General features: G+C 33.4%; 1 protein-coding gene across 2 annotated transcripts; it reads left to right on the forward strand.

The window, feature by feature from the left end:
• The first annotated feature begins 1,970 nt into the window (after positions 1 to 1,970).
• Positions 1,971 to 12,941, forward strand: LOC150103952 (uncharacterized). 2 transcript variants are annotated; one of them, XM_090396939.1, is made up of 2 exons: positions 1,971 to 2,118; positions 11,804 to 12,941. In XM_090396939.1, exon 2 carries the CDS (start codon positions 11,893 to 11,895, stop codon positions 12,832 to 12,834), a length of 942 nt encoding a protein of 313 aa, XP_090253065.1. In that variant the 5' UTR covers positions 1,971 to 2,118; positions 11,804 to 11,892; the 3' UTR covers positions 12,835 to 12,941. The 2 variants fall into 2 exon arrangements, with proteins under 2 accessions (XP_090253065.1, XP_090253067.1); XM_090396941.1 differs by lacking the exon at positions 1,971 to 2,118 and adding an exon at positions 4,086 to 4,218.
• The last annotated feature ends 1,295 nt before the right edge of the window (positions 12,942 to 14,236 follow it).

The following is a 14,236-nucleotide window of genomic DNA, read 5'->3' on the forward strand; positions in this document are numbered from 1 at the left end:
CTGAGAAGCTTTTGGAACCAGGTATGATATTTCTTTGTATTTCTTGGTAGTGACCAATGAGTAAAAGTGGAGTTGTCCATATATTATTTGCTTAAACGTTTCCATTACGCTTAACGATACATTATTTGCTTAAAACTGAAATTTCTTTTAAAGAATAATTAGTTTTTAAAATATGAAAAGGTTAATTCATCCCAGCTCAGGGTTAATACTGGCGTCCACCTTACCTTTGATGTCTTGAGAAGAATATGCAGCGACTTCCATAGTTCTAAAATAAAATAAAATACGTGGGGATTTGCAAACTAGTTTGTTTTACAGGAGACCTTTTTGAAATTTTATAATTAGAACAACAAATTAATTTACAATGTTTTAATCCATAAAAGAAAAAAATATACACAGTATATAATAAGTGATATCACTTCAGACAGCACCCGAACTACTTAAGACAGATAAAAATCTTTATTTTATAACCAAACCCAAAAGAAATATGTACTTTTTTTTTTTTTTTGCAACTGTTGTCTTGAGAATCTTCACATCTCTCCCCCACCTTCCTTTAGTATGAAGAATGTCTTTTGTCGTCAACTCATCTTGAATTCCTAACACATATCATCAAGGAGTGCACATGATACTATAGCCATAATACACAATTAAATTTCTATTATTTTGTCAAGAATTTCTTCTCAGTCCTTGTGTTTGTAAATACAGGGTGTTCGGGATAAATTTGACATATTTATAATTAATTATATTTTTCCGTAAGTTACATGTATTAACACACACTTCTCTTCATTTAAAAGTTTGGACCCTTCTTCATTCATATACAAGATGTCAGAAAGGATGAATAGCTGGAACCCACCTGAATCATGGAAGAGAATAACTTGTATCATGATGATTCGTGCCCGCCATCAAAATAAGGATATTACGACTGCTGCCCAATGCTCCCTGAATACAGTAAAAACAATCAGGCATGAACTAGAGACTTGCAATGGTGACTACGAGGATGTAGCAAGAAGAAAGATCCCTAGCAGACGATCTGATTGCGTTCGTACAGCAGAATTCCTCGCAAATCTGCAGGAACAGGTGTTGAAGAACCCTGGCATTGGAATTCGGGCTTTGTTCGTGGAGTTGCTAACTGTAGTCAAGCCCTGGATAACAAGGGTAGCCAATGGTAGGCCGTATGTATGGCAGCAGGATTCGGCCCCTTGCCACACCTCTGGGAAAAGTCAAAAATGGTTGTCTGAAAATTTCTACGACTTCACCAGTCCAAATGTTTGGCCTCCAAACTCCCCAGACCTTAACCCCATGGATTATTTTGTATCGGGCGCAGTTGAAAAAGACACCAATCGCACTTCCAGTAATACAAAAGCCCAGTTAATGGATAAAATTAAAACAGTTTTTGCGGCCCTTCCCAGGGAGACTGTAGCATCAGCTTGTTCGAGGTTCCGAAGCAGAATTGAAGCTGTGATCGATGCTAATGGTGGTTATTTTGAGTAAATCTTGTTGATAGTATTGTAATTAACTCTGCCTGTAATGTTTTTTTGTCAATTCATTAAATTTAATAGATACAAAGAAGATTTTCTTTTTCCTTACGAAACTGTCAAATTTATCCCGAACACCCTGTAGATAATCACTCATTAAGCACGTTTTTATCTTGACTGATCATTGTTTTCTCATTCTTTTTTCACATATTTTTTCCTTAATATTTCCACAAACTTCGCCAGATTTATGCCTCAAAGCACCAGGCTTAATCCAGCGTTCCACAGAATCCCTGCAAAATATATATTTTAATTGACAACCTTGTATGTCACTTAATAGGACTGATAACAAAAAGAAACTAACTAGTAATCACTGTAAAGATAAACTTTATTTATCTTTACAGTGATTGCCGACAGCTTTGTTAAACTTAATGTGTGGTAGGTGTTGGATGGTTTTTAGTATACCCTTTTTAAATTGGAAATTGTCGATTATAAGTGATTAATATTCAGTTAGATGCTTGTTTGAAGCTACGTATGTAAATTTTTTTGTTAGATTGTTTTTTGGTTTTTGTTTAATGTTATTCATGTAATGATGTGTTTGATGAAGCATTTTGGCAAATACCTACGAAGTTTTTTTTTAAGTAGTTAGGTAAGTAATTCGTTTATTGCATGACTTTAGTGGTGGGGAAAGTTAAGCCTAATTCTCTTTATTACACAGTGTCGAAAAACATGCCGCATCAATAGAAAATCAGTTCTAATATGATTGAAGGGAACAAATTAATCCGAACAAGCCGAATTTTCGTCAAGTTTTTGGTTTTTGTTTCATTTCACAATAATTTCAGTTTAGTATTTTCAGTTTTGGTTTTACTTCAGTATTTTGGTTCAGTGCTGCGTGTTTTAACTGTCTCTACGATGTTTATTAATAGCGTTGTGCGTTTTTAAGTTTTTTTAATAGTATAAACAAGTTGATATTCGTAGTGTTTTATTTATTTCGTGCAGCTATAAAATGGATACATCTTCAAGAAAGCGTTCAAAGATAGGTATTCTTTCTGAGCACCCATCCCTGACTCAAAGATAAATTGCCAACGAGTGTGGTGTTGGTTTGGGTACTGTTAATGCAATTTTAAAGAGGTTTAGGGAGACAGGTACCTTTTCTCCTGACAGAAAAGGAAAAACTACACTTACTCAAGCTAGTTAGCAAAAGCGAAATGAATCGAAGATTGTCTGCTGTAGACTTAAATAGAAATTTGGCGGCTAGTGGGATTAATTTTTCGGATATGACAGTTTGTCAAAAATTGTTGGAAGCAGGGAGGACTGCCCACAGACCGAAATATGCTAGAAGAAACTGATCAGGCTAGGGATTTTGGAGTTTTAGTAGACAGAAAGTTGAAGTTCAAGGCATATATAGTAAAGATTGTAAATACAGCTCAGAGGAAGTTCCAATGCTGAAACGAATCTTGACATGTAAAGATTAGTATATCATTTTGTCTCTCTACGGCCTTGATAAGAAATCACTTGGACTATTGTGTGTGTATGTATGGTCTTCTGGTTTCCGTGGTGATTCTGATACAGTAGAGAGAGAGAGAGAGAGAGAGAGAGAGAGAGAGAGCAAAGGAGAGGCTAAAATGCTATCTGAATTGCCGAATACTGATTATTAAGATAGATTGAGAATTTGTAGACTGTAGACATTAGCAAGCAGGAGAAAGAGGGTGTGATATGATTGAGACTTACAAACTGAAAGGATCATACAGGATATCATTAAACGGAATTTTTCAATTTATGGAGGGCGGGAAAATGACAAGAGGGCATCATAGCGATTAAGAATAAATGCTGTTTACAAGGTTCTGAGAGCTAGATTTTTCTCTTATAGAATGATGTGTAATTAGAGAGGATTGCCATTTGAATGTCGTGTGTGCAAATTGTGTGAATGAATACAAGAGCACCTATGATAGCTGGTGGGAGTAGTCTGTGACCTCCCAAAATATTATTATTATTATTATTATTATTATTATTATTATTATTATTATTATAACGCACGCGTTTTTTTTTCTTTCAGAATACACAGTTAAATAGATTAATATCAGAGTATAAAATGATAAAGCTGATCTTACGGAAAAAATGAGACTATACGTACCAGCTTTTATCCACACTGAAACAACAGAACATAAAATGTTAACAGCAAACTCCTATATTACTATGTAGCTATGCTAAAATAATACAGAACTTTGACACCACTTCAAGGATAGCCAGAACTACACATCTTATAACAAGACCGTGGACAACTCACTATATCGCATTCAAATATAACTGCCATTATGGAAGAGTAACAGTAAGTTCCACATGAGATGTTAAATGAACTACCTTTACAAAACAGAACTCTTACAAACTATAGTATATTAAAAAGGGCTCTAAGAGCATACATAATATGAACGAGAAACTTTATTACATGAATAATGAGATGATAAAATATGCTCTTTATTTTAATTCCATATTTATGGAATTAAAATAAACAGCATATTAAAGATTTTTCTCTCTTCGAAAGTTAATACTAAAATACTTGGAATTAATTTGTCGATATTGTGCAAACAATTAATTTATTTTGTCAGCGATTTTAAATTTGTTTGCATGTTTTCATCTTTCGAAAAATAGCAGATTTGAGTAGTGAGAACAGAAACAAATAAGTCTCACGAGCATGTTTACTTGTTATAATGCCAGTGACGTCATCACTTAAGTAGTTTCCTGATATACGGTAAGCATATTATACGCATAATAAAGCAAAAATTAAATTATATATTTCCAAGAAATTATATTATTAACTTATATTTATTATTATGTGACACCTCCAGGGAATCCAAAGACTCATGGAGGGAGAGTGTGCCAACAGCATCGAACGATTTCCAACTACTAACAGTGCTCAAACTTGCTTAACTTTTTTACGAGCCATTGGTAGCAGAAGCTCTACGAATCGACCAACCTTTGCTGGCATTTAATTGTATTAAATTATATAATTATATATTATAATATAATATATAATTATAATTTTATAATAATAATAAAAATAAGCGGGTTTTTCCTCCTGGAAACTCGGGTTTTTCGTCCCGTAAACTCAAGAAAATCGACCGTAGTACCCACATTATTTCAGACAGTGACCTATCTTGTTAGGGGTAGGTGCCAAGAGATGGCAGCGCTTGTTTGCCAGCCCAGTTATCTCTGATTGGCTACCGGTGGAGATTGAACTGCCCACTCAGTCTCCAAAAGCTAGATAGGGTATAAAGGCCTCACCTACCCTATTAATGAATAAAAGGCGTTAGTTGAAAGATTGATTGATATATTATAGTAATTAAATTATATATTTTCACTGCTAATTTAGCCTAAAAAAAGAAAGCTATTTTATTCAATATGCAAACATTATAAACATTTCTGGACGCTTTCTTTAAGAGTAGAAAAAAAAATCACATTTTTTTTTGCTTGACAAAGTAAGTAATTTGAGTAATTCTCGTATAGTTAGTCACGTGTTCTCTTTATTAAAATTAGCTGAGAAATCAGGGTTTGCCCTAGACAAATTAATTGTTTTAATTTCCTTTAATGACATTATTAGAAAATTGATTTTACACCACATGCAAACAGACATTATCTAATATAAATTATTATCCTAATAATAATAATAATAATAATAATTCAGTAGCGGTTTAGACATTTGGAGGGCGACACCTAGCGCTAATGGCCAGACTATATAAAAAAATCAAAGTATATATGAACACTTCCTGATACTGATAGATTTTATTGGTACATTATTATCTTAGAATTTTTGAAACAAGTTTTTATTTTTAATTTTATTTAAGTACAAGCTTAAAGAATCGCATATGACAAATATGGTATTCACTTGAAAAATTTCTTTTTTTGGAAATGCGTGTTCATTTGAGTTATTTTTTTTTAAATAAATGGTTTTCTTATTTTAATTCTGTTTTAATTTTTTTTGATAATTATTATTTTTTCATAAATTCAGAGACTTCAAATTCAAATTTACCACATTTTTCTGACTTTTTTGTTAACATATTTTGAAAAGGATTTCAAAAGATTAGAGATTGTTTAAAAAATATTGCATTTAAATGATTGCAGAATTTTACTAATAGCATCCATTCTTTGTAATACATTATTCCAAAATATAGTCATAAATTCAATTCCAAACGTATCAATTTTTTTGCTAATTTTTTAGACTAAAATAGCGATTTTTTTGTTAATTTCGTTCGCAATTACGATTAAACTTTTTTTATATACTTGTAGCCTTTTCGTAAGAATTCGCAGCGTAGCGTCTGCTTTAACAGACCAGCTCGTAGCTATCATCCTTTTAGCCAATCACACTCTTGAAGTTTGTTTTTTTAAAATATTCCATTTACGAGTAGACGCAGAAAAAAAGTAAGTCAATAATGTTGAACAAAATCAGAATAATTTGATGCATGACTATATCTTTCGGAAGCAATTGAGAAAATGAGTAGCGCATGGAAGACAAACTGCAGTTGGATGGGACTATATTGTTGGCCAGCCATTTCGCAGTATTATTTTATGCTTGCTCTCTGCATTTTTTTTTTATTTTAATATCACTGTTCATATCGGCCAACATTTTAGTTACCTTTTCTATATATTGACTGTCATGCTGCTCGACCAAGATGAAGCAAATAAATTTTTCTTTGGCTTCCCTACTGGACAGTAAATACTTTACGCAATAGCCACTTAGTGTCCGGACATGGGACATATTTCAGTGGAATGAAAAAATATATTAAAAAAGTTGCATAGTTAATTTCTGTTATTATATATTTCGTTATATGATTTTCACTAATTAATATAAATTCATCGCAAGTGGAATAGGATAAATAATTTGCTTTTCTTGAACCACAAGACCTATATTTATCTAAATGTAATTAAAAAAAAAGTACCATACTTGCTGAGTAAATTAAACATATCAAGCATTTTTTTCTTTGTTTGTTTTTGGATTTCCCCCTTTCCTCAAGGCACCTAAAAAGTAATCTAGATAATAATTTGATTTTTGCAATTACTCTGAAAATAATGAATTCTCTCCAATAGTTTTCTTCAATTTCTAATTGCTTTAGTAATTCATTATCAATTCTGTTTATTTTTGATCGTCGTCTGAAACACACACACGCACACACCAAATATGTGATTATGCGAAACTTCACAGTCCTCCAAGAGTTGTTCCAGTTTCGAGGGTGGTCTTCTATAAACTTTGATGTAAATGATTTGGAAAATAGTTTACCCGCATAACAATACACAGATTTACCTCTTTTTTTTCTTTGAAAAAAACTAATCTTTTTGTCGTTTTTATTATGATGATCGAAACGATTGTCTTTCAAGCCATTATGATAAGTTTATTTTTATCATTATAAAGCTTCTTTAAGTTTGTAATTTCGCCAATATTTTCAAGTTTATTTATTACAAAAGATTAGATTAAAGAAAAATTAGGTGATTTGAACCGAAGTGATATATTTTTGAATAGATTCACTGTGATTTGAATGACACCAACGGCACCCTGATTCACAGGTTGAGGTTACCATCTTTGGCTCAATCCCCTTCTCATAACAACAACAACAACAAAAAAAAAAAAAAAAAAAAAAATAGATGCACTCAGAAACATTCAGACGAAAAGTATGAATAGTAAAAGAACTAAAGTATACCACAGTTTGTAGGTAGATATGGAGAACAACATTTAAATCAAACTGAAAACAAATTTAAAGATTTCTCATCATTTTATGAATTAAAAATCACGCATTTCTCAGAAAAAAAAAGATATCCATAAATATACTTGAAATGCTAGAAGACTACGATGATTAATAGACTATATCACGGGTGGCCACAACGTGGCTCGCGCTCCGCATGCTGCTCGCGTCCACGCGTCAGACGGCTCTTCACGATCTACCAGGAAAAAATAAACAAGAAGAGGAGAGGAGACAACAAAAGAAGAACAAGATTAAAAAAAAGAGAGAAGAGGGAGAGAAAAACAGAGTCAATTAAAATTACTGCAATAAAAAAGTTTAACTCGAAACAAATTAAATGAAGTCTACTTTGAACAATTAGAATAATTTTAAAGTCAAGAAACAATAATTTTAGTTACGTCCATGTGTTGAGGCTTAAGTGCTGTGAAGAATTCATGATGGGGGTTTAATGGAATATTATCAGCACTAAGAAAGGATTAAAAACAATTTTAATACTTCCAATATTTCGTCTCTGTCACAGAGACGTCATCTCGGATTACAAAAAAACTTTCGTAACAACACACACAAACAAATATAATACAATAGTAAGTGAAACTAAAGTCCTATCTAGATGGTGCGCCTTCTATGGGCATTTGCAGGTGATCTAGGATGTAAAGAGAGATCTCTGATAATTAATATTTACCAAATTTTAGGAAGTTTAATGCAACCGTATTTGTTTAAATTCGGTTGATTCCTGAGTGCAGATGCAGATTCAAAGAATACTCTTTCTTTTTTGAATTTACTATGGTGGAGCGTGATGGTTTTTAAAACACCTAAAAACTCCTAAAACTCCTGACATCACAAAAAAAACTCACACCATTCTGTACTCGTCCTTCCCAAGTATATACTGTTTACCGAAAATTCACAAACCTATTTCTCCCCTAAGATCTATAGTAGATGCCACCAATGCTCCTTGCTACAAATTGTCAAAGCAGCTAGCTAACTCTTTGACCACCCTCACTGGTCTTACCACATCTCATGTAAAAAAATTTCTACCCATTTTAAAAACTTAATTGAAAATCTTACTTTAAATAATACAGACATATTGGTCAGCTTTGACATCATCTCATTGTTTACCAATATTCCCCTAATTGACACCTTAACACTCTTGAAAAACGTTTTTCCTTCTGATACCTTAGAGCTCTTTTCCTTTGCCATCTACACTGGTTATTTTTCTTGGAAGAACAAAATCTACAAACAGATAGATGGAACTGCCATGGGTTTCCCCCCTCTTGCCAATTTTTACATGGAAAACTTTGAAAAACAAGCCATAGACCCTTCCCCTCTAAAATATTCTACCTGGCTAAGATATGTAGATTATTGGTTCTCTATTTGGCCTCATTACATTCCTTCCTCAGTCACCTCAATAGTCTACATCCAAGAATCCAGTTTACGATGGAGAAGGAAAATAAGAATTGTTTACCCTTCCTAGACACCTTAGTAACACGTCTTCCTAATGGTAACCTTTCTTTCTCTGTATATAGAAAACCTACTCATACAAGCAGATACATTCACAAACTCTCCCACCACCACCCCTCTCAGCAATATAGCATTATTAAAACTCTTACCAATAGAGCCTACAATCTTTGTTCCAGTGAAACTGTCCTTTCAACTGAACTCAAACACATGCACACCACCTTCCTTTCCAATGGCTACAGTGACTACAGAATTAAAAAAATAATCAAGTCCCTCCCCATTCCCCAACCATCTCTTCAGAAGGACTTCAGAAATGACATCACCATACCTTACGTCGTGTTACACCAGAAAAAATAGCCAAATCATTAAAAAAGTACAACCACCATACAGCTTTTAAGCCCCACCGTAAATTTACTACCCTTATACGTTCCACCAAAGACCAGCTCCCTCCTCTCTCAGTGCCTGGAGTGCATAGAGTACCTTGTGCCTGCAAACTGGCTTACTTCAAACAGACAGGAAGATCAGCAACAATCCGGTTAGAAGAACACAAGTCATACTTCTGCAATCACGATTATGGTCAATCTGGCCTTGCAGACCATGTTTTGGATACTACCCACAGGATCTCCTGAAAAAAAAACACCATGCTCCACCATAGTAAATTCAAATAAGAAAGACTGAATCTGCATCTGCACTCAGGAATCAACCGAATTTAAACAAATACGGTTGCATTAAACTTCAAAAAATTGGGAAATATTATCAGAGATCCCTCTTTACATCCTAGGCCACCGGCAAAGCCCATAGAGGGCGCACCACCGGTTTATATCACCGCACGACCTCAATAAAGGTCGAAACCGACATAGACTGGTTTCGACCTTTATTGAGGTCTCGTGGGAACCAGACCCAGAGGTGGTGATACCAAGGTTGAAAGCAATGGAGAAGTCATCTTTACATATATTGTGGCATTATGGGAAATACTAAGACAAGGAGTAATGAGAGCTTGGTCCACCTTTACTACGAGTTGCCTCAGTCCTGAAGATACGTCAGGCGCAAACTTTTGCTTACACTTGGATAAAGGATAAAACTAAATTTATTATAGTATAACCAAGTGGATAATAAATTTCCAACATCTTTCTGATAATAAATTAGTAATCTAGAATGAAATGAAGAATGAAAATATACAAGTAGGCACACAAACAAATAAATGCAAACAAACTTATAAAAATAAACACATAAGAAAAATACTGTTGCTTAATTAATGATTGTTAACAACTCAAAAATGTAAAATATGTATTAATGATAATGCGTTATACTTAAAATTAACTGCACACAAATGTATACACGATGTACACAAATTTATACACATTTTACACATTTATTTAAAAACAATATTAATATATCTGGCTAGAGACAGATGTACTAACTGTAATCGAGAATAAATCCTACGGTAAAGAAGGATCGAGAAAATAGAAGCGAAGGGAGAGTAATATCGAATTACCATAATCAGTAATATCGAATACTTCTATATGGAATAATTATCAATACTCCTATCCAGTTAGGATAGAAGTATTGGTAACAATTTTTCATGCAGCCATGATTGAAGCTATGTAGTATGAGGTGGAGTCTAACCAGTAGCGAGGAAAGTCATTGCCAAATCAACCTGATGAGTGCTAAACGTCTATCATGCGTGGTTTAAATTATCCGAACCAAGAGGTGAAATCTCAGAAGAAGAATAAAGCTGAATTTACTGAGCTGTTGTTGCAAGAAAACCTCCTCAAGCAGCAAATCACAGAAGGAACTGGAGGTCGAAGAATGTTAGACCTAATTATAGTGCCCAAAAAGGAAGAGGACTGGGTTAAAGATGTTGCTGTTCAGCCTCCGATTGGTGACTGTGATCACGCTGTACTGACCTGGCAAGTGGCTAAATATATAGGTGTTCCATTCGGAAAAGGTTACGTGCTGAGCTACAAAACCGAAAATTATGACAAAACTCAGGAGAACAGTCTTTGGTCCCGGTATCAAAATAATCAACAACCTTCTGATTTCAATATGAGAAACATGGCGGCATATAGACAGATAATAAAGCGTCTTATTATGATGAGAGGCTAATTAGTTTCATATAAGCCTTAAAAAGTTTTCAAATGCGAACAAAGACAAAAACAATAACAACAAAACACATTTTTGCTCACATTATATCGCACATCCATAAATATGATGCGATTAATGTTCATGAGTTTGTTGTTAGGAATTATGGATGAATCAACTAAAGCTATGAGACTAGTGTGTCATGTTTATTAACTGCATCAATTCTCTGCTCATTTTGTTGTTTAGAGCGAAGAAAAACACGAGTTTTTCAATAGGAGAAAAACCTATCGTTTCTGGATAAGACAAGCTAACTCACCATCCACTGAAAAGCCTTTATAAAGAAGTTTTTAGTGTTCTAAACAGGATTTGAAATCAAACGAACGATACCTTTGGTTCGTTTGGAAAACGAACCAAAGGTATCGTGAATCTAAACTAATCTACTGGGGTTTGATATGTGTTGTGTGTGTGTGTATGTGTGTGCGTGCGTGTTCAAACGTGGAAAAAGAAACAAATAAATAAACATGAAATGGAAATGTATATGCAGTAAAGCTGATGCTAAACACACCTTGTGTATATCGAATCAAACCACTAAACTACATCTGTGTGTATCTATGTAAAAATCGCCTCAAGCATCATCAGATAAGCTTAACATAAGCGTCAAGGATATCTCTAGAAACCTTCCCAGGCCAAGATGGGACAACTGAAGTGCATTAAAAAATCACAAATGAATTTTTGAAATTTAACATGATCAAAGACATTAATTCCCTAAACAAATAACGTCTTTGATCTTGTTAAATATCAAATATTCATTCGTGATTTTTTAATGAACTACAGCAGTTGTCTCATCTTCTTCTGGCAAAGTTTCTTTAGATATCCTTGACTCTTTGTGTTAAGATTATCCGATGATGCCTTAGGCGATCAAAACTGGAAGTTGAACCTGAGGATTTTTGTAGTTTTTCATTGTTAATTAATTTTGAAATTAATGTTGAAATTGCGAATTTGAAATAATCGCTCAATTTTTATTATATATATATATATTTATTTCAAATATGACTTTTGATTTTTCAGCTTTTCCAGACAAGATTTCTATGCCTTATTCCAGTGACATTCAGTGATATTTCTAAATTGATTACAGTTTTCCTAATCAACCAAAAGCCATGACTGTTTATTGTTTTAAAAACATAAAATATAAACGTTTCCCAAAGAAATTCTTATTGTCACTTGCTGTAACCACAGTATTTTTGGCTTGCTTATTATGGATATATGATCGCATATTCCAGAATAGTTTAAGTGGAAAAGATACTATTGATTTCTCAAACGCAGATAATATTACAGGATTCAGTTACTACATCGTTCCAAATATGGTCCACTTTATTCATTTTGATAGCCCTAATCTTAGCTTCATAGAAGTCGTATCCATTAAAGCTGCCTACATGCACCAGAAACCAGAGAAAATAATTATCCATTCCAATCATCTTGAACTCAGTGGAAAATACTGGGAAATGGTAAAGAATATACCAGTTTTACAAGTAAAATATTTGAAAAAACCAACTCATATTTTTGGAAAGCGTCTTAGTCAAGTTTGGCATGCATCAGACGTTGCACGTATCCAACTGTTAATGAAATACGGAGGAATATTTCTCGACAGCGACTCTTATGTTGTGAAATCATTAGATCCTTTCAGGAAATATGAATTTGCAATTGGTTGGTCAATTAACCAATTTCTTGGAACACAGATTTTAGTAGCTCATAAGAATGCCAGATTTCTTCGTTTATGGTATGATACTTATCATCTATATGATGGCAAAAAGTGGTATTACAATGCTGGTGAACTCCCAACTAAGTCGGTACTTTATCCTCATCCGGAGCTTGTCCATCGAGTTCTACTGGACTTTGGAGTGCATGGCTTGAATCACTTGTTGTATAAAACACATAGTAATGAATGGAAGAAATACTATGCAATTCATCTATTGATTCGTCATCGACAGAAAGGGACTGGTCCGAAAGATTTTGATGAAGAAAATATAAAAACTTATAATAAAACATTTGGTGACATGGCAAGACTTGCAATTTATGGACAAACAGATTTCATTAAGTAAGTGCGAAGCTCAAAAACATTATTTTTTATTGCTGTTAATCCATCATCCGAAAATAAAAAGGAGAGCTTTCTCAAAAAAAAAAAAAAGTGTAGTTTTCAGATGTGTTAAGTAACCGGTTAACATTTTTATTTCTGATGCAGGGTTATCTTTCATATTATAGTTATAACATTATCAAACGCAAAGCATGGAACTATATACGAGTATGTATCATTTATTTTTAGAACCATTAATTATACGTGTATATTCAGTAATCCAAATTATTAAAACAAGTAATTTGTAATTTTTTCAAGTGTTATTTTGATGTGTTGTAATGTTTGTGTTTATAAATTAAAGTACAAATTAAAGGCGATAATTCCGTGATAAGAAGGGAATCAGAAGTAATTATTCAAAGTTGAAATAAACGATTTGAAGTCATCGCTGGAGTACACTTTTGAATGCATTCAGGATTAAAAGAACAAAGCCGAATGCAATGAAAAACTAATCAAAGAGTTGTGTACTAAATCGAAGTAACAAATGAAAACAAAACACTGAAAGCTCAGATGAACGAACTTAAATGGAAAGTTAATGAAATTCAGCAATGCTTCAGGTTAAATAATATCGAAGTAAACAGTTTACCAGAAGCGTAATGAAAATATGCATACCGTGACTGAAAAATTGGTGAACCTACTTGGAGTTAAAATGGAAGACATCGCGCACACCCACAGAATACGCACTAGCAGAAAAACAGACTTCAAGCCAGTTGTTATCCCATTAGTGAACAAAAATATTAAAAGTAAATGGATGACAGAGTTTGGTAAACAGTTAAAGCCAGTGCTGGTCTATATAAACGACCACTTCACCAAACTTAATAAGCAACTTCCTATGAAGCAAAACAAAAGAGAGTGCAAGTGGTGCAATGAAGTATATATGGGTAAAAGACGGTAAATTGTTCATGAGAAAGGACAACACCAAAGTGATACGGATAAAACCACCTAATAACCTCAACGAACACAGTTAAAGAAGGCAGTAAATCTAAATGCCACCAATGAATAACTGGAACAATAAAGACCTAAATAAACGATAGCACACGAATAACTTAGATCTTGGTGCAACTGTCACCTGTAAAAAAATGTATAATCTAACCTATACAAATGTAAAAAATGTTTTTTATACTACTTCAAATTCATCCAAGAACGTCAGCTTATGTTTTGTAAATATTACTTCATTAAGGTCAAATTTTGATAATTTAATATTACTTTTCTAAGAAATCGAACCATATATAGATGTACTAGTCTTAATTGAAATATGGATAAAAAAACTTGAGGTTGATCGTTATTTTCTCACAAATTACGACTCGTATTATAATTGTCGCGACTCCAATCGTTCAGGTGGATTAATTCTATACGGTAGAAAAAATATTTAT

This window comes from Typopeltis vanoorti, chromosome 8 (genome assembly GCF_054136105.1).
Source record: "Typopeltis vanoorti isolate ZY-2024b chromosome 8, IOZ_Tvanoo_1.0, whole genome shotgun sequence".
NCBI lineage: Eukaryota > Metazoa > Arthropoda > Arachnida > Uropygi > Thelyphonidae > Typopeltis > Typopeltis vanoorti.

What these genes read in the sequence shown, in the direction of transcription:
- LOC150103952 (XM_090396939.1), top strand. Translation starts at nt 11,893, where the DNA reads ATGACTGTTTATTGTTTTAAAAACATAAAATATAAACGTTTCCCAAAG.